The following is a 21,543-nucleotide window of genomic DNA, read 5'->3' as shown; positions in this document are numbered from 1 at the left end:
GCTCAGAGACTCAACACAGATACTATTCATAGATCCATGACTCAGAATTTCTCAGATCCTGGTTGAAATTAATTAAATAAAAAAAATCACGGAAGCGAATTTATACCTCTGATATTTAGAGCTCTGTGTCCCTTGATTCCTTCGCCGGCTTGGTTCATCTTCTAATCCATTGTTCGGCCTTCACAGACTTGTCCGAGTACAACATGCAGATAGAAACAATACCCATTATACCTTGGTCAGATGGGTTTTAGAAAGAGGAGGGAGAGATTAGGGCTTAAGGGCAAAATGAAAACAAATTTTTTTTATGCAAGTGTAACATGCCAATTTGTAAATATAACGACCCGTATTTTCCAGTATTCAAAATCAAAGGTAGTTCATTGGTCCACATCATGCAAGATTTGCGCCGAAAAGGATAGTGTAGCATGAAAACTTAAATCAAAGATTGAACCTATACTCAAGTATCCACATTCATATCGAAAACCATAAATGAAAGATGTACAAAATATCAAACCATGACAAAGATTTAAAATTTATTCCTAACCCATCAAAGTTTTGAAATTTTTACAAACTGGGTTCAATTTACCACAGAGAAAATTCAACAATACAGAAAAAGCCATACCTTTAATGCCAAGAAAACCTTCACTATATGAGAGGTCAAGTCAATCTGCAACACAATAAATTGATCACATCAAACGTAAGTAGATATAATCAAATCAAATTAGAGTATTGATGAAGAATAAATGACAAGAAGAGGGTTACTCTTAGGGGTGGGCACTTGAAACCGAAAACCGAAATCGAAACACGAACCAAATCGGACTACACCGAACGGTTTGATTTTGCGGTTTTGAAACGGTTGCGGTTTTGAAACTGAACCGCATTGTAGGAATCGGTTTGGTTTTGGTTTTGGCTTTTGAAAACCACATTGAAACCAAAACCGCATCTCAAATTATATGTCATGTTTTAATTAGTTGTTTATTAGAGTCCATACATTTAGTATGTGCATGTCATAATAATGATTATTTTTTCCAAGTTATATCCCTCATCAAGCTTGGCATCTCAATGTTTCTTTACAAGAAAAGATGAAAATTTTGTCATAGTTATATCCCTCAGAACCCTAATTCAAGTTCAGAATGATAGCCTATATAATATATTAATCAGAAATGCAAATGAAAACTCAAAAGAAACAATGAGCATCAAATAAGAGTAGTCATAGAAGGAGAGATACAAGACTGAATCTCTAATCAAGTAATAAGCTGCAGCACTTCATTTGGGTACTTTTTCCTACTCACAAAGTTTATCACATGTGCAAGAGTTTATCATCTGTGCAATTAGCTAGCTAGAGTAAAGAAAAGAATTCTCATGTGGGTGGTTAATTAATGTATGTGAGGAAAATGAGACCGTGGTATATGTCGATAAGTATAAATTTTAAATTGTAGATTTTTTATCTAAAAAACCAAACCGAAACCGTTTGAAACCACACCAAACCGAACCAAACAGTTTGGTTTCATTTCGGTTTTGACTTCAAAACCGCACCCAACCTCACCGCAAAAAGTTGTGGTTTCGGTTTCGGTTTCACTTAAAACCGCACAAAACCATACCGTGCCCGCCCCTAGTTACTCTACTATGTGTTCGTGTAAGTACTTCTCCAAGAGAAGAGCCTTACTGGGTAAGTTTATCTGTAAGTGGTATGACCTTACTAAATCGTGATGTCACATGGTTGTAAACCGGGTTCGTGTAAGTACTTCTCGAAGAGAAGAGCCTTACTGCTTTAGCAGGACTGGAGTATTTTTACGCATACCCCACTTCCATACAATGAAATTACATATAGCTTGGAAAATAGATGAGGGATGATCAAGTAGGACATTAATCAAGGCAGCGAAGTGAATATATATCACATAAAAGCAGCAAAAAAAAAAAAAAAAAAAAAAAAAAAAAAAAGCCATGTTTTTATTTAGTATGTTCATGGCCAGACGAAGTCAAATTACAAGCAGCCACACCTAACATTTGTATATTTCTTCCCAGAAATCACTATTTCAAATTTTCAAGCATGTTGCTAATTTTTCGTAGAACCGTCTCAGAAGTCGTTACTTTTACTGGTGTTGTTGAATGGCTGAAATAACTTCGTTAATGTCCTGAAATTTTTTCCTCTCCTTGAGAAGGAGCTTTGCTAACTCAAGAGCTCGACGCTCACAACCCGCCCGCTTGCTGGCATCAGCTATTGACTCAAAATCTTCAACATGTGCAACTCCAAGGATTCGCCTGTTAACAACAAAAATAAAAGCATTATTATCGAAATTAATTCAACAGTTTCTTGAAGCGCTGTGTGTGTGTGTGTGTTTGTGGTGTTTGTTCTAGTAGGCCATCCTTCACCGTGAAATATTTATTTTAAGCACGGGGTTTTCTGGTCTAGAAGCTCTTCCCTCTTGGTTTCAAAAGGACTACCGAGTTACGAAAACAAAAATCTCATAGAAGCTACGGGTAAGGAGTTAAGAGACCACATAAGAATGGCACAAAACTACAAACAAGATAGCAGTCTGTGCATATGGGTCATTGCAACGAATTGGAGAAGAGGATTCCAGTTAAGAATGAAAATAAATGAAAGATGCATGATCATGATTCTGAAAAGATCTCATTATTAGTTTTCAATAAATTTCGTCTGGGCAAAAACATCAAATACGAGAACTAAAGAAATATGCAGTCTGTTTTCTCACCTTATCATTTTCACAGCGCCAAATCCAAGAGTGTCATGAAGCAGATCTTTAATAAATTTCTTTTGTACAAGCTGTAAAAGCTCAGGGTTGTTATAAATTGCAGGTAGATATGCGTCGCCAGAATCTTGGTTCGCATCCCATAGTGCAAGGAATTTCCTGTCGAAAACGTTCCAAGTGTTTTCAATTGTCCTCAAAATCCAAGCCTTGTATGCCTGCATCATAAAGCAAATTTCATACAAGACCATCACACCACACCATAACTAAACACTAATAATAGCAAGTCGAACTATGAACCAATCAAGGGCGGAGGTAGAGTATGGCTAGGTTGGGCTATAGCCTAGGGTAAATTTTGGAATTTTAGAAAACAGCATGTAGTTTGATAAGCCAAAGTTGTCTAATTTTGAAATTAGCACAGCATTCTTTGATAAAATTAGCCTACCTCGAACACAAAAAGAAAAATAGCCCACCCATATAAACTTTCCTATCTCCGCCCTTGTAACTGTTACTCCATAACTCTCAGGTTTAACATGTTATAGAACAGGCCTTATACTGTCAGAAATTACACTGAAACTACATGAAGTTTTCTTTTAGTTGCACAAACACCCCTGCTGTTGGATCATCATAAGCCAGGCACATGCATCGGTGGGAAACCATTTTTAAATACCAATAGTAACAATAACTAAATCTAAACTATCTGGCAACCAAAACTGCATCCGAAATTCCAAATACTCAAAATGTATTTTAAAAAAACACCACATGTTATATTCAAGAAACAGCAAAGCTTTTTCTACCATTGAAACTAAAGCAAATCTCGAATCCACCATCGAATGTAAGGACAAACTCTGCATCTATTCCTTCTATTCAAATCTCGATCTTACAAAAGCTTATATTTTGATAACTGAATTGGGATCACATTCTTCTCTGATTTTTACCTTTTCCTCATAATCTAAGAAGTTTCTAAAAATGTCTTAAGAGAATCAAGCTTTTAACTTTACCAGTACTGACTGAAGAGGTGGCCTTCCCTAAATTTTAATCTGTTCTTCAACTTGAACACTCACAAGACGACCACCGATTTCACTAAAGAAACAGACCCGGCTTCTTACACTGAAACATCTAGCAGATGTTGCCAATATTTCCAGTCCACAACTATCCAATGGATGGTTATCAAAATACAACATTTCCGGTCTCCACCGGGTTACATTTCAAAAATGAAAAAACAAATCACAAACATGAAGGTTGATGAAATTATTTGAGAAATCCTGAAGATCAATTTAACGTGATAGTTAAGATGATTAGCAAGGTCTTGATAGGTGACACAGGGGAACAATAACAATATACACGTACAGAACTAAATGACTTAACAACAATGTAGAATAATCACATTGAAATACAACATGACAAATTATATGCAAATGATAAATAACACTGAAAAACAAATAACGTCACAAGAGCTGAAAAACTTGAAAAGAATTCATCAAGAAGAAAAGAATAGTAGAAAGCAACGAGTTAAAGATAATGATTTAAGATGAAATGGACCAGGACATACTTTTCGATCATTCTGGTCATTAGCATGCCCATCTTGTGCATAGAAAGCCAAAATCAAGTTGCCCAGAAAAGCTCCAATATCAAAACCCATTGGTCCATAAAATGCAAACTCTGGATCTATAACTTGAGTTGAATCATGAGTCACCATTACAGAACCAGTGTGAAGATCTCCATGTACTAGGGCTTGGGCTCTCTCACAGAACCTACAGAAGAGGCAATTTGATCGTTCAAATGACAATTAAAATGAAAACATGACATAGAGAGTCATACTGCTACAAAGATTCGATAGTCTCATTACAAGGATTTCAACTCAGCAACTTCAAGCTTCAAAGCTTTATCCCCCCGCACAGCCTCAGCATCCGAATCAAGATAAGGAGAAGTCCATTGGTTATATTGAGATACTTTGTAAGGGTCAGAAAAAAACAACCTGCTCAGAATGCCTGCATAACTCCATATTGCCACAAAATTCGGCAACTGCAGAAAGTGGACATGAAGACGAGTTATGATATATATACAATAGCAGATTGTTCATAAGGCAAAACTGAAATGGAATTGAATCTGTACACGTTGAAATCAATTTTAGAATACTAAGATTCAAGTTGAGTTCCTTTTCTCACGTCGTGTGTTAAACTGAACAGAATTCAACAAGAGATTATCAATCTAAGAAATTGTTTTTTTTTCTAAACTCAATGACTTTCCTAATCATTTTGGCTAAGTATAAGCGAGCCAATTATGAACCACAACTGGAGAACATGGTGCATGATTATTCTTTTCTCTCACAACCAAATCAAACTATTGGCAGGGTTCAAAACAATACCATTCTGGAATAGGACCAAAATGTTCAACCAATCAAGATCCAGGACAAAAACATCCTTTCAAATGATATAAGTGTATGCTATGATTCACAATTTCATATACATTCCGTTCAAAGCATTTCAACTTCATGCATTCTATCTCCAACATGTTATAAGAACACAAAAACGTACATGACAACTATGTGAAAACAAACTACAACAACAACAACAACAACAAAGCCTTTTCCCACTAAGTGGGGTCGGCTATATGAATCCTAGAACGCCATTGCGCTCGGTTTTGTGTCATGTCCTCCGTTAGATCCAAGTACTCTAAGTCTTTTCTTAGAGTCTCTTCCAAAGTTTTCCGAGGTCTTCCTCTACCCCTTCGGCCCTGAACCTCTGTCCAGTAGTGACATCTTCGAACCGGAGCGTCAGTAGGCTTTCTTTGCACATGTCCAAATCACCGGAACCGATTTTCTCTCATCTTTCCTTCAATTTCGGCTACTCCTACTTTACCTCGGATATCCTCATTCCCAATCTTATCCTTTCTCGTGTGCCCACACATCCCACGAAGCATCCTCATCTCCGCCACACCCATTTTTTGTACGTGTTGATGCTTCACCGCCCAACATTCTGTGTCATACAACATCGCTGGCCTTATTGCCGTCCTATAAAATTTTCCCTTGAGCTTCAGTGACCTATGACGGTCACACAACACGCCGGATGCACTCTTACACTTCATCCATCCAGCTTGTATTCTATGGTTTAGATCTCCATCTAATTCTCCATTCTCTTGCACGATAGATCTTAGGTAGCGAAAACGGTCGCTTTTTGTAATCTTCGCTAGATTGCTCCGGTCATTAGTATGGATAAGTATATAAATGGATAGAGATAGGAAAGCGAACAAAAGATGTACGTGGTTCACCCAGATTGGCTACGTCCACGGAATAGAGGAGTTCTCATTAATTGTGAAGGGTTTACACAAGTACATAGGTTCAAGCTCTCCTTTAGTGAGTACAAGTGAATGATTTAGTACAAAAAACATTAGGAAATATTGTGGGAGAATGATCTCGTAATCACGAAACTTCTAAGTATCGGAGTGTGGTATCGTCTTGACGTGCCTTATCTGTCTCATAGGTAGATGGGGCATCTTCTCTGGAAGTACTCTTCCTCCATCCCGGGGTGGTATCTTTAACTGGTGGAGATGCACAAGGTAATGTATCAATTTCACTTGAAGCTTACTTGTAGTTTCAGGCTTGGTCAAGCGCGATACAAACCATGTAGTAGGAGTCCCCCAAGTCGCCGAGCTAGGGGATCTGCTGAAAGAGGTGACAGACAAGGTAAGCAATCATAGCTCTGGCTGATTGTTCACAGTCTCCCTATCTTGCAGGCAACATGAAGGATAAAGAGAAGAAAATGAGAAGAGATGATATGGGATACTTTTGCTTTTGAAGAAGTAACTTTCCACAGACTTATTCTTGAACTGAGCTGGAGGGTTTTCTGGTTTCCTCCAGAGTATAAGGCCGACTGAAGAATTTGAAGGTCAAAACAAGTCCATCAAATCTAGAGTACGTTCGACCCTGCTGATATGGGATACTTTTGCTTTGACAGAGTAATGGATGTATCGGCACGTGTGCTGTTACGCTTGTCTCCACATGCTTCCTTGTATCCTTCTCCCTTGCCCTATCTGTTCCTTAGGCAGATGCGGTATCTTCCCTGGAAGCATAAGATGTTGAAGATGAGTACTCGAGAGCAATGTCAGGTAAGTAATCAGGTAAGGGGTTCCAGGCAGTCAGTTCCTGGCTGGAAGCTTGATTCCAAGTACTGATTGATTGCTCTCTTTCTCCTTGTCTTGCAGGTAAGAACAAGGTCCAAGGAAAAGACAGGGAAAAAGCATGATATGGGATACTCTTGCTTTTAACCCTGATGATATGAGATATTCTTGCTCTAGTATAGCTTGTTTGCAGAGGGATTATCGGGGGGAAAGAAAGCTGAATATTTCGAAAGGCTTCGTTGGGAGTGCCCTCTCAGATATGAGGAAGGGTTGAGCATTTTTGCAGGTCTGCCTGTCCGTTGGGGATTGAGGTCGACATATATAGGAGTCTCCTTAACAACAAGTAGTAATGCTATTCCTTTACCCTACTTGGTCATAGCACGGTAGTGGGAGCTGTCAGCTTCACATGTTTTAACGATGTCAGAGCACTTTGAAAAAGTGGTTTGTGGTATCTGGAAAGTTGATGTTGCGTGTGAAGATTACAGACATCTTTATCCAAGGAGATCCGGCTCTTGAAGTTGGGAAAGTGTTGCCTCTTCGGTTTTCGAACAAGCAATCCTATCGGGGATCTGGCTCTCGAGATTCGGAGAACGATGCCTCTTCGATTTTTGAGAAAGCAATCATGCTGGGGGTCTGGCTCTCGAGATTCGGAGAGCGGTGTCTCTTCAATTTTTGAGAAAGTAATCATGTTGGGAGTCTGGCTCTCGAGATTCGGAGGGCGGTGCCTCTTCGATTTTGGAGCAAGCAATCTTGTTGGGAGTGTTTTCTCGAATGTGAGTAAAGGTTGGGCATGTTTGCTAGTCTACCTTGCCACGAAGCACAGAGGTTGACACACAGGGACTTTCCAATTATCCAGCAATGGTACTGTTCCTTTACCCTCTTCGATTTTTGAGAAAGTAGTCATGTTGGGAGTCTGGCTCTCGAGATTCGGAGGACGGTGCCTCTTCGATTTTGGAGCAAGCAATCTTGTTGGGAGTGTTTTCTCGAATGTGATTAAAGGTTGGGCATGTTTGCTAGTCTACCTTGCCATGAAGCACAGAGGTTGACACACAGGGACTTTCCAATTATCCAGCAGTGGTACTGTTCCTTTACCCTTGTGGGTAATAATATGGTAGCTAGACCTTCAAAATTTATGTGTCTAAACTTTGTTAGTGTTGTTTCTTTGCTATTCTTTTACCCTTCTTGGTCAGAGCGATGTAGTGGGAGCTGCAAGCTTCACGTGTTCAACTTTGGCAGAGAGCTTTGGCAAAGTTATCTGTGGTACCCATGAGCTACTGTTGCGTGTGGGAAGTGGGTGATTGAACAGTAAAACTCATGTGCTTTCTACTTCACCAGAAGTCTTTGACCGAATGCCCATAATTTCCGCAAAGCTGAGTGTGCGTGTGACAGGTGCTGACAAGGCTGGAAAAGTAGGTGCCTCTTCGATTTCTGAGATCGGCCCTTGTGGTCTCTGAGCAGCCCAGCTTTTGAGGAAGCAAGCGCCTCTTCGATTTCTGAGATCGGCCTTCGTGGTCTTTGCGCAGCCCAGCTTTTGAGAAAGCAAACGCCTCTTCGATTTCTGAGATCGACCCTCGTGGTATCTGAGCAGCCTTGCTTTTGAGAATGCAAACGCCTCTTCGATTTCTGAGCAGGCGCCTCTTCGATTTCTAAAGCTCCGTTGAGTGCAGATTTTTATAGGGGCTGGCATTAAGTTCCAAAGCACACTTGAATCTCCACCAGTAGAAGCTCCATTCTTGCACTTCTAAGTTCTTGATTTGTCCGACCTTTTCTCTCTTCAACACCTTTGAAAATGTCTGGCCCCTCCGACCGTCGTTTTGACTTGAACCTTGTTGAAGAGGCAGCCCCGCCTTCTCCTGACAACATATGGTGTCCATCATTCGTCTCCCCTACTGGTCCTCTTACCGTTGGGGATTCCGTGATGAAGAATGATATGACCGCTGCGGTGGTGGCCAGGAACCTTCTCACTCCCAAAGATAACAGACTACTTTCCAAACGGTCTGATGAGTTAGCTGTTAAGGATTCTCTGGCTCTCAGTGTTCAGTGTGCAGGTTCTGTGTCTAATATGGCCCAACGCCTATTTGCTCGAACCCGCCAAGTTGAATCATTGGCGGCTGAAGTGATGATTCTCAAACAGGAGATTAGAGGGCTCAAGCATGAGAATAAACAGTTGCACCGGCTCGCACATGACTATGCTACAAACATGAAGAGGAAGCTTGACCAGATGAAGGAATCTGATGGTCAGGTTTTACTTGATCATCAGAGATTTGTGGGTTTATTCCAAAGGCATTTATTGCCTTCGTTTTCTGGGGCTGTACCGCGTAATGAAGCTCCAAATGATCAACCTCTGATGCCTCCTCCTTCTAGGGTTCTGTCCAGTACTGAGGCTCCGAATGATCCCCCTCCGGTGCCTTCTCTTTCTGGGGCTCTACCGACTGCTGAGACTTCTCCTAAGCAACCTTTGTGAAGGCTCCCTCTTGTTTGTTTATTTTGACTTATGTATATGTACATATTTGTAGCTTATCGGGGATATCAATAAATAAGCTTTCCTTCATTTCAACGTATTGTGTTAAATACACCAAAGCCTTCTTCGCTAAGTTCTTTGAATTTTCTTTTGTTGAAGCTTTGTGAGTGGAGCATGTAGGTTGAGGCAGTGTTCCCTTAATTTCCTGAGTGAGGAAAACTTCTCGGTTTGAGACTTGGAAAATCCAAGTCACTGAGTGGGATCGGCTATATAGATCTTAGAACGCCATTGTGCTCGGTCCTGTGTCATGTCCTTCGTTAGATCCAAGTACTCTAAGTCTTTTCTTAGAGTCTCTTCCAAAGTTTTCCTAGGTCTTCCTCTACCCCTTCGGCCCTGAACCTCTGTCCCATAGTCGCATCTTCTAATCGGAGCGTCAGTAGGCCTTCTTTGCACATGTCCAAACCACCGTAACCGATTTTCTCTCATCTTTCCTTCAATTTCGGCTACTCCTACTTTACCCCGGATATCCTCATTCCTAATCTTATCCTTTCTCGTGTGCCCACACATCCAACGAAGCATCCTCATCTCCGCTACACCCATTTTGTGTACGTGTTGATGCTTCACCGCCCAACATTCTGTGCCATACAGCATCGCCGGCCTTATTGCCGTCCTATAAAATTTTCCCTTGAGCTTCAGTGGCATACGGCGGTCACACAACACGCCGGATGCACTCTTCCACTTCATCCATCCAGCTTGTATTCTATGGTTGAGATCTCCATCTAATTCTCCGTTCTTTTGCAAGATAGATCCTAGGTAACGAAAACGGTCGCTCTTTGGTATTTCTTGATCTCCGATCCTCACCCCTAACTCGTTTTGACCTCCATTTGCACTGAACTTGCACTCCATATATTCTGTCTTTGATCGGCTTAGGCAAAGACCTTTAGATTCCAACTCTTCTCTCCAAAGGTTAAGCTTTGCATTTACCACTTCCTGAGTTTCATCTATCAACACTATATCGTCTGCGAAAAGCATACACCAAGGAATATCATCTTGAATATGTCCTGTTAACTCATCCATTACCAACGCAAAAAGATAAGGACTTAAGGATGAGCCTTGATGTAATCCTACAGTTATGGGAAAGCTTTCAGTTTGTCCTTCATGAGTTCTTACGGCAGTCTTTGCTCCTTCATACATATCCTTTATAGCTTGGATATATGCTACTCGTACTCCTTTCTTCTCTAAAATCCTCCAAAGAATGTCTCTTGGGACCCTATCATACGCTTTCTCCAAATCTATAAAGATCATGTGTAAATCTTTTTTCCCATCTCTATATCTTTCCATCAATCTTCGTAAGAGATAGATTGCCTCCATGGTTGAGCGCCCTGGCATGAACCCGAATTGGTTGTCCGAAACCCGTGTCTCTTGCCTCAATCTATGCTCAATGACTCTCTCCCAGAGCTTCATTGTATGACTCATTAGCTTAATACCCCTATAGTTCATGCAATTTTGTACGTCGCCCTTATTCTTGTAGGTAGGCACCAAAGTGCTCGTTCGCCACTCATTTGGCATCTTCTTCGTTTTCAAAATCCTATTGAAAAGGTCAGTGAGCCATGTTATACCTGTCTCTCCCAAAACTTTTCACACTTCGATTGGTATATCGTCTGGGCCTATTGCTTTTCTATGCTTCATCTTCTTCAAAGCTACAACCACTTCTTCCTTCCGGATTCGACGATAAAAAGAGTAGTTTCTACACTCTTCTGAGTTACTCAACTCCCCTAAAGAAGCACTCCTTTCATGTCCTTCATTGAAAAGATTATGAAAATAACCTCTCCATCTGTCTTTAACCGCGTTCTCTGTAGCAAGAACCTTTCCATCCTCATCCTTGATGCACCTCACTTGGTTTAGGTCCCTTGTCTTCTTTTCCCTTGCTCTAGCTAGTTTATAGATATCCAACTCTCCTTCTTTGGTATCTAGTCGTTTATACATATCGTCGTAAGCCGCTAACTTAGCTTCTCTCACAGCTTTCTTCGCCTCTTGCTTCGCTTTTCTATACCTTTCACCATTTTCATCAGTCCTATCCTTGTATAAGGCTTTACAACATTCCTTCTTAGCCTTCACCTTTGTTTGTACCTCCTCATTCCACCACCAAGATTCCTTTTGGTGTGGGGCAAAGCCCTTGGACTCTCCTAATACCTCTTTTGCTACTTTTCGGATACAACTAGCCATGGAATCCCACATTTGGCTAGCTTCCCCATCTCTATCCCACACACACTGGGTGATTACTTTCTCTTTGAAAATGGCTTGTTTTTTTTCTTTTAGATTCCACCATCTAGTCTTTGGATACTTCCAAGTCTTGTTCTTTTGTCTCACTCTTTTGATATGTACATCCATCACCAACAAGCGATGTTGATTAGCCACGCTCTCTCCTGGTATAACTTTGCAATCCTTACAAGTTATACGATCCCCTTTCCTCATTAGAAGAAAATCTATTTGTGTTTTTGACGACCCACTCTTGTAGGTGATCACATGTTCTTCTCTCTTCTTAAAGAATGTGTTGGCTAAGAAGAGATCATATGCCATTGCAAAATCCAAGATAGCTTCCCCATCCTCGTTTCTCTCCCCAAAACCATGGCCACCATGAAAACCTCCATAGTTGCCTGTCTCCCTGCCCACGTGTCCATTTAAATCTCCTCCTATAAATAACTTCTCCGTCTGAGCAATTCCTTGCACCAAGTCTCCAAGGTCTTCCCAAAATTTCTCCTTAGAACTCGTATCCAACCCTACTTGAGGTGCGTACGCACTAATCACATTGATAAGTTCTTGTCCTATTACAATCTTGATTGCCATGATTCTATCTCCTACCCTCTTGACATCTACAACATCTTGTGTCAAGGTCTTGTCCACGATGATGCCAACACCGTTTCTCGTTCTATTTGTGCCCGAATACCAAAGTTTAAACCCTGAGTTTTCTAGATCCTTTGCCTTACTACCAACCCACTTAGTTTCTTGTAGGCACATAATATTTATCCTTCTCCTCACCATAACTTCCACTACTTCCATAGATTTTCCCGTTAAGGTTCCTATATTCCATGTTCCTAAACGCATTTTGCTCTCTTGAACTCTACCCTTCTGTCCTAGCTTCTTCACCCTCCCCCGTCTAATAGGATCAAAGTACTTCTTTTGTGTGTCCCGTGTAAAGTTGATAGGAGCATATGCTCCCAAACAACTTTGAGTGGAGTCGTTCGAAAAGAAGTTTCTATGGCCCCCTTGCTCATTTAACACTGCATCCGGGTGCCGATGGAGATACAGCGACCCTTGCTCACTTATCACTGTGCTCGGGCCACACAGCGCGCCACTTACGGGTGACGCCCTAGCTTTAGCGCAATTTTGTTCTGAATTCATTTTCATAAGGATTTGACGTGATCTTGGAGTGCCGGCTGTCGACTACCTGACGCCCTCCCCCTCCTCCTTTATCCGGGCTTGGGACCGGCAATGTAAGTACATAGGCGGAGTTATGTGAAAACAAACTAAAAGAAAATACATTCATACAAGCTTTTTTGTGGTCTGTGGTATTGTGATACAGGAGGGATGTGAAGAACAGAGTCTTTGCAATATAGTCGGACATGTGGTCAGCCAGCAAGGGGTACTCAACTCCAGCAATCAACCCTTTTCTCAGTATGATATGCGGGGGTTCCAAATAGCGCATGCCTATCAAAGACATGGTCTGATCGAAATGATAGACTTCAGGAACATGATCAGGACTCAAACTTCCATGCTCTTTAAGTGCCAATGCCTCAAAATATGCTCTTTCCTTTGTCATTGGCCATGACTCCCCAATACAACGGATATATGGAAGAGCCTGCAAAACCAATCAACGTATTTCATCAGACGACATCCAAAGCTCACTAATTTTACATTTTCACCCAATCAAAGTAAAAAAAAAACTCCCATTGGAGTTGAACCCAAGTAAAACATTTTGGAGTTGAACCTAACAAAATTTGATCTGACACCACAAACCCATTAGCATATTTCATCAAGGGACATCAAAAGCACACTGATTTTAATTTTACCCCTATCAAAGTCTAAGTCTAAGAACACAAATTAAACACTTTGGAGTAGGACCCCCAACAAAACTTGATAAAATCCCACAAACCCATTACTACCCAAGTGTTGAAAAATCATCAGCTGCTTCGAATCCAATACAATTTGATCAAACATCCAGAACCCATTACTACCCATATGGTGAAAAATGATTTACCTGCTTGATGACGAAAGAACCAGAAGAGCCAACGACGATGAAGACGAAGTTGAGATTGCCATCGCCAACTTCTTTGATGGTTAAGTTGTCGAACTTGTTGCCTAGCTTAGAAGCGAGAGAAGGCGTGGCCCTTATGTACTCTATGAGGACCTTCTCGTCCAGCGGCCGGAACTCGGAGAAGGCCATGGTGCAGCGGTAGCGGCGACGGAGGTGGGTGGAGAGTTTTTTTCGTAGGGTTTAATCCCTATTCGGCTGGTCACGGGTCTGATTAATGTCTACTAGTTTCAAAATTAAAAAATGGCACATAGACTTGCTGAGACAACCGCATAATCCGTCCAAATCAGCCTAAGTCGCAACTCGCTTAGACAGAAAATAGATAATTTTCATTTTACATTTTATTTTATTTTTTCAATAAATTGTAAGAGATTTGTTGCATACTTAAATGAACACACCTTATATCCTTATTTCACATGTTTTCTTTATGTTCCAATACTTCATAATATATATATGCATTCTATTTTGTAGTTTTTGATGAAATTATATATATTTTATGTATAAGCAAACACTTATTTACACGAAATATGATATATTTACTTAAATTCGCATAGTTCGCCTAGACACCCACCTAGGCACTAGGCTCCAGCCCGCCATCCGATTAGCGCCTAACGTCTTTTAGAACCTTGGGTTTAATAAGAAAGTGAGAGTGAAGAGGTTTGAAAAGCAGTCTAAATAGTAACGTTGGAATTTGAGTGCATTTTTGCCCACTGTCAAATGGTAGTAATGCTCACTACACTTTAAATGAGTTTGAGTTTTGAGATTTGTGACTATTTACTATACGAATCTCAAAATTCAAACTCATTTAACGGTGATAAAGAGATGGTGAGCATACACCATAATTTATAGTGATGAACAAAAATAATCCTTTCGAATTTGGATGGTGAGAAAGGATTTGTGTACTTTTGGGTGTGTTTGTTTGACCAGATTAGGGGGGACTGGCCTAGACTAGACTAATTACTAGTGTAGTATCATGTTTGGTTTGCACAAGGATTAGGTTTAATGGGATTTGACAGGACACGCATCGACTAAGTACTTCGTTAGAAGGGCTTAGCGAGACCCCCCAATCAGTAGGGGACTGCTAAGACCGTTCGCGTCCCTTCCTCCTCACGTCCTCGTCTAGCTGTCCTCCTCGTGTCTTTTTCCTGGTTTGCTCAACCAACCTCGCCGGACCACCCCACCGACAGCAACGATTGTCGATGAGATGTACAAATTCTCGACTCTGTGCTTCTTTGGGTTTAGTCTGAGCTACATGAAAGATGAGAACGACGACGATAGGCGCAAGGCTGAGTTTGAGCTCTCCACTGCCGACGGTATGGCCATTCTCGTCGATTGGAGGAGGGGATGGGGGTGGGTCATCAGAGAAGAGAGGTTTGGAGGAAGATGTCACAACCTATCCCGGAAATGTACATTATTTTGTTATCGTTGATGTGAAAAGACTAAAATGCCCTTGAGCGTTTATGGCATTGTGGGACTATGTGTGGTTGAGGACCAATGTGTTAAGTTCCTATTATTTTGGACCCAATTGGAAGTAAGGAAAATGGGTTGTTTGATTGGTGACCCAAAAATCTGGACCACACATCTTGTCTCTCTCACTCTCTCGGTTTCACTCTCTTTCCTTTGAAATGGTACGGATAAGCACCCAAGACCCTTGAACTTCACGGATCATGGCCAAAATTAGTACCATTGTGTTCGTGAGTACCATACGAGTTCAAAGTTACCCAGTTCAGGTAAAACCTCGTTCGATATCACGCTCAAACTTCAAGCTCCAAGTTGAGCACTATTCATGAACTTTTAAATGATTATGTTTTAGGACAATCCAAGCTCATAGCGAGCTTAGTGAGGTCCTAAGAAAGCTCAGAGTGCTTCGTTTGAAGGTTTTGGACGTCGGGATTGTGTGGACGAAGTTTGGCCGATTTTCTTGGAATTCTCCAGTGAGATCCCGTGACTTTTAGAGCTTTAAATTAGTATGATCATGTTCTACAAGTTAAGAGCTTCATTTTGGTATAAATTGCGTGAAAAATGGTGTAAAAACGAGTGAGAAAAAGGCAATTGCAGGTCTGCCTAGAATCCGGCACCAGCGACACTATTCCGACGTCTGGAGGTTGAAGATGATGCGCGTGTTGGGCACGTGAGGCCGTGCCTTCCACGGCGCGTGGGGGCGCATGAGCCACCTAAAAATTTATCTAAAAATATCACGATGTTCGTGAGGTTGTGTAGGTCACGTTGGTATATTTAAATACCAAAATTGAGCAATGTATGAGAAGTTTTTATAGTTAATTCGCATATAGGTGAGACTTATCCCGAGGACGAGCGTATCCACGGGCGACTCGGGGGCTACGACCCTTCAACATACCTGTGAGTGGGCTTTTGCTTTCAATATATATTTATATACTTGATATATTTCCCAGAAATGCATTTCTAAGGAAAATATGCTTTGAAATAATATGCCAAATGCTTCTATATTTTGAATCTGTATTGCATGGTTGCTTATATATATAAATGTGGTGATGTGGAGGCATAGGTAAGTTCAGGTAAGTTATGTTTGGTTATGTGAATCATCAATGATGTGTTATGTGATTGAGTAAGGTTGAGCTCATAAAACTGCACCTAGGGTGATTGTGATTTAGCCAGAGATGTGAAGTACAGGCCTGTTTATTTACGTCACCTCCCGCACTATATGCTTATATTGGATCCAATTTAAGTGCACAGTCTTGTCGTACAGACTTTATCCATGGTTCCTACTCGTAGGTGACTAGTGATTTAACTTAAGTGCACAGTCTTAAGCATAACTGTATTTCACCCAATCTTGTCGTACAAACCCTTTCTAGAGGTTCCGACTTATGTGCAGTATATTGCCGTATAGGTCATTGTAGTGACTTTGGCTAGATTTACTTTTGAGCTATGAATTCAGTAGTATAGACCACCTCAGGGGTTCCGGCTAACATATCATATTTCTATGAACTTATTCTTACCTGAATTGCTTACTCTGTCATATCTTGGCATGACATATATATGCTTATGATTATGTGAAGTATGAGTTGAATTGATATATTTTCATATTCATTTATGTATATGCTTATATTCTGATTCTAGGAAAAATTATACATGTTTTACAGCGATGGGTTAGTATATTGATAAATGAAATGAATTTGTAAAACATTTGTTTTTGCCCACTCACGTTTTCTGTTTTGCGCCCCTCCAGGTTTGAAGTAAGCTTGCTGTTGGTGGCTCAAGGGCGTCGGCTGTTCTGACTTATCTGAATAATAGTAGGATATTCCTGGTACTGTATAACTAGTACTTGTCCTACTGGACTGCACCTAGACTTTATGCTCTGATTAGGAGTGTTGACTGTTGTAACTAACTCCTATCACTTTCTGTTTAGTAGTGTACTCTAGTAATATGGTTTTTAATTATTCGTATATTTGCTAACTTTATCGTTTCCGGTGCACATGGCTACATCACTCTCACGTGACGGCCAGTATGCCTTGACCTCGGTTGGGGTGTGTTAGAGGAGACGATGGTGGGGTCAAAGGAATAGGGATGAATTTGGTTGACTGAGATCCGCAATTGAAAATGGAGGCTTACGACTGGACTCTCCTAATACCTCTTTTACTACTTTTCGGATACAACTAGATATGGAATCCCACCTTTGGCTAGCTTCCCCCTCTCTATCCCACACGCATTGGGTGATTACTTTCTTTTTGAAAATGGCTTGTTTTTCTCATTTTAGATTCCACCATCTAGTCCTTGGGCACTTCCAAGTCTTGTTCTTTTTTCTCTCTCTTTTGATATGTATATCCATCACCAACAAGCGATGTTGATTAGCCAAGCTCCCTCTCGGTATAACTTTGCAATCCTTACAAGTTATACGGTCCTATTTCCTCATTAGAAGAAAATCTATTTGTGTTTTTGACGACCCACTCTTGTAGGTGATCACATGTTCTTCTCTCTTCTTAAAGAAAGTGTTGGCTAAGAAGAGATCATATGCCATTGCAAAATCCAAGATAGCTTCCCCATCCTCATTTCTCTCCCCAAAACCATGGCCACCATGAAAACCTCCATAGTTGCCTGTCTCCTTGCCCACGTGTCCATTTAAATCTCCTTCTATAAATACCTTCTCCGTCTGAGCAATTCCTTGCACCAAGTCTCCAAGGTTTTCCCAAAATTTCTCCTTCAAACTCGTATCCAATGCTACTTGAGGTGTGTACGCACTAATCACATTGATGAGTTCTTGTTTATTACAATGTTGATTGCCATGATTCTATCTCCTACCCTCTTGACATCTACAGCATCTTGTGTCCAGGTCTTGTCCACGATGATGCCAACACCGTTTCTCATTCTAGTTGTGCCCGAATACCAAAGTTTAAAACCTGAGTTTTCTAGATCCTTTGCCTTAAGACCAACCCATTTAGTTTCTTATAGGCACATAATATTTATCCTTCTCCTCACCATAACTTCCACTACTTCCATAGATTTTCCCGTTAAGGTTCCTATATTCCACGTTCCTAAATGCATTATACTCTTTTGAACTCTAACCTTCTGTCTTAACTTCTTCACCCTCCCCCGTCTAGTAGGATCAAAGTACTTCTTTTGTGTGTCTTGTGTAAAGTTGATAGGAGCATATGTTCCCAAACAACTTTGAGTGGAGTCGTTCAAAAAGAAGTTTCTATGACCCTCTTACTCATTGAACACTGCATCCGGGTGCCGATGGAGATACAACGACCCTTACTCACTTATCACTGTGCTCGGGCCACACTATGCGCCACTTATGGGTGACATTTTGGTTTTAGCACGAATTTGTTCTGGATTCATTTTCATAAGGATTCGACGTAACCTAGGAGTGCCGACTGTCGACTACCTGACGCCCTCCCCCTCCTCCTTTATCCGGCTGTCGACTACCTGATGCCCTCCCCTTCCTTCACATGTAATCACAAAGAGAAAAAAAAAAGTTTTTGTAACATGCTTGAAGGAAGAAACTCAAACTAACGCTACAACCCTGAGAGACTTGAACCTATTCCTTGTTTGGAGAGTTATTAATCTGTGAATTCTTGTTTTCTAAAGTAATTGCATGGTCTCATTATTTCTTTGCTTGGTTGCTACTTAAAATGTTTTTTCATCATTTTAGTTCCAAATACTAGAACTCATGCCCGTTTCATTCAAAGCTTAAAATTGATTCCATAACAAAGACAAGATGAAGTTGTTTAGTTACCACTAGAGCCCAAAAGCCTTAATCCCTTGCATATGTTTTGTAGGTTTAACCCTTTTGAGCCTTATTTAGCCTATTTTCTTTGTTAGCCACATTATCCTTACCTAGCCTAGAATAGGACTATCCACACCCTTGTTCTTAAAGTATAGTGGAGCATGACTTGGAGAGAATTCCTTTTGATCAACATTTCGCAGAAAACAAGTGTGGGGGGGAAGGTTATTTCCAAAAAAAAAAAAAAGAAAAAAAAAAGAAAAAATAAGTTGAGAAAAGAAAGGAAAAGAGTTCTAAATAAGTGAGAATGAACTCACAAGTTTTGGTTGTTGCAGAAAGGGTCCAAAAGTTTGAATCCGGCCCTAAGTGTTGTAAGAATCCTTCCCTTGTGTTTAAAGTTAGTTTCTACAATCAAAAGTGAATTCTAAGTGTCAATTTCATTATTTTTTCTTACTATTGCTTTAAGAACATTTGTTTATCCTTAACCTTTCTTTGTTAGCCAATACCCTTAGCCCCATTACAACCCTTAGACTTCTATCTTAGTTGTTCTGTGTTTCAATATGTGGAGTTTGAAATTGGTACGAGCATATGGAATCCTTGGTTCTCATTTCTAAGTAGTGGCAATCCGTTCATGAGATCATATATACTTGCATTAATAATTCCAGAAAGTGCCTTCTTTGATTATAACATATGTGAGTGGCTAGTCTACATGTTTAGATCAATCTTCTCACATATACCTAGTATAGAGAGTGTAGTCAGAAAATCTATGTGAAAACATAGAGTATATCCAGCGAGGAATTGAGGGAATTCTCTAAGGCATGTTACTACATTCAAAACATTGTTTTAATTGATTAAATGCGAGATAGTGAGTGGTGACTGCAATTAAGTATGAGCTCGAGGGTAAGGATAGCTAAAATCTATGTGAGTAGTGATTTTTAATGTGTCATGTTTCATTGGAAATCCCTGAGGCAAACATTGGAAGGTCTAGGTTATGTTTTGTTTGTTTTGTTTTGCTCGAGGACTAGCAAGGATTGTGCCAAATCTACCATTGGAGTGCTGGAGCGTTTCTGGGTTCTTTCTATCCTTAGTTTTAGTCCAATGTTTAGTTTAATTTGATTTTCAATTATGATGAACATGTGGAACTAATTTCGTTTTAGTTAGAGGAGAATTCAAAACCATGAACATATATGTGATATGAATTGATTACATCCATTTATTGTTTCATAAATCATAAATACAATTTACTTATCTGTGTGATTGATAACTTGTTCATGTGTGTTGATTAAGGAGGCCTACTTAGCTTGCATGCATGAATTTGATGCTAGGATATAAGGGAATTTCACCTAATCGTTGTGAACTTATATTCATAAGTAGTAAAAGTCACTAGTCATGATTGTGTTAAGGGAATTCTTGGCAGGAGTATCATGCAGTTCATAGTTACGAATGCCTTGTCAATGCTTATGGTTGTCACAGAACTTAATAATCTTTGATATGTATCTTTATCATGCTGTTCATATAGGGAACTTGATAAGAATAATTTGGTTGCGTCGTTGAGTCCAATTCAATGAATTTAGGAAAATCTGAAAGTTAATTTGTGCTTCTCACGATTAATTTGGGGCATTGTCGTTCATGGTTTATCGGAGGAATAACTGGAAATCGATTCGTATACATATGTGTCATGTGTGGAGAAGAACCCTCTAGCTAGCCATTCACCCATTAAATCACCAATTTCGTCCAAAGTATTTAGAGTCTTTAAATCTGTTTGCTTTTAGTCTTAAATTCGTCAAAAACCAACTCCCCCTTTATATTTCGTGTTTTTAGTTAGAATCTGTCCAAAACTGGTTTCTTTACATTGTCTTGAGTCTTCTTAGTTCAAATTTCGTCTAAATTACCCTCTAGTTCTTGTTTTGAGTCAATTTAACTTAGTTTGTGTGTTTTGAGTTTGTTTAGTCTATTTTGAGTAGTTTGAGTTTAGTTTTCTGTTTTAGAGTCTAGTTTTCAGTTTTTAGGTTTAATTTGTGTTGATTAGCATCCCAAACTAATCCCCAGTCTAGAATGATCCCTACTTACCCGTACTACAACTATCTTAATAGGGTTTAATTTGTGTGTTAGTTTTTACCACATCAATAGAAGCAACACCAATCTTCTTTTAACCGACACGTTTTTCTTTTTATATGACACTACTATTTTAAAAGATTAAAATCTATGTCGGTTATAAGTGACATAAACAGTTTATGTCAGTTATAAGCGACAATGACAGTTTATGTCGGTTATACCCGACAGTAATTCCGACACCATGTAAAGTAGGTGTCGGAGATGTCTTATCCACTACCATGTTATATAAAACCGACACCAACTACCAACACAATAAGCCACTTTTGTAGTAGTGTGGATGTCACTTTCGATCATACATTTATAGGACCGAATATGGGGAAATAGCAAGGTTTATGATATGATTGGTAATTGCATGACTTCCTTACATGTAAATCTAGCAAATGTTCATTAAACACCATCTAGAAGTGTAGAAAAAACGGGTGATTGGAGCCGCATCTGCTGGACTGTTTATCTGAATTAATATAAGTCGTGTTTGTTAGTGCATTTTCCGTTTGGTTTGTGATGCGAAGGATTGCTGAGATGATCCTCATAACTGATCCTTGAGCCTGGACGCCTAAACTGGTGAAACGCCTAACTTTTATAGTTTCTTCCAATTTTTTTTTCAGCAGACATCTGAACATATTGATCCACT

General features: G+C 40.0%; 1 protein-coding gene, 1 long non-coding RNA gene and 1 pseudogene across 2 annotated transcripts; 1 reads left to right on the top strand and 2 right to left on the bottom strand.

Moving 5' to 3' along the window:
• Positions 1 to 1,923: 1,923 nt before the first annotated feature.
• LOC126587055 (methylthioribose kinase-like) lies at positions 1,924 to 13,817 on the bottom strand (annotated as a pseudogene).
• Positions 5,097 to 12,712, bottom strand: LOC126587054 (uncharacterized). The gene is made up of 2 exons (XM_050252033.1): positions 9,685 to 12,712; positions 5,097 to 5,447 (listed from the first exon to the last, which is right to left on the bottom strand). The coding sequence occupies exon 1, from the start codon at positions 12,691 to 12,693 to the stop codon at positions 10,924 to 10,926; it is 1,770 nt and encodes a 589-aa protein (XP_050107990.1). The 5' UTR covers positions 12,694 to 12,712; the 3' UTR covers positions 5,097 to 5,447; positions 9,685 to 10,923.
• LOC126587056 (uncharacterized) lies at positions 6,765 to 7,975 on the top strand. Its single transcript, XR_007610966.1, has 2 exons — positions 6,765 to 6,812; positions 6,909 to 7,975. It is a non-coding gene; the product is annotated as an uncharacterized LOC126587056 (long non-coding RNA).
• Positions 13,818 to 21,543: the final 7,726 nt, after the last annotated feature.

This window comes from Malus sylvestris, chromosome 10 (assembly GCF_916048215.2).
Source record: "Malus sylvestris chromosome 10, drMalSylv7.2, whole genome shotgun sequence".
Classification (NCBI taxonomy): domain Eukaryota; kingdom Viridiplantae; phylum Streptophyta; class Magnoliopsida; order Rosales; family Rosaceae; genus Malus; species Malus sylvestris.
The sequence above is the reverse complement of the archived record's forward strand: the minus strand, read 5'-3'. Positions and strand labels throughout refer to the sequence as shown.

What these genes read in the sequence shown, in the direction of transcription:
- LOC126587054 (XM_050252033.1), bottom strand. Translation starts at nt 12,693, where the DNA reads ATGAAAATGAATTCAGAACAAAATTGCGCTAAAGCTAGGGCGTCACCC.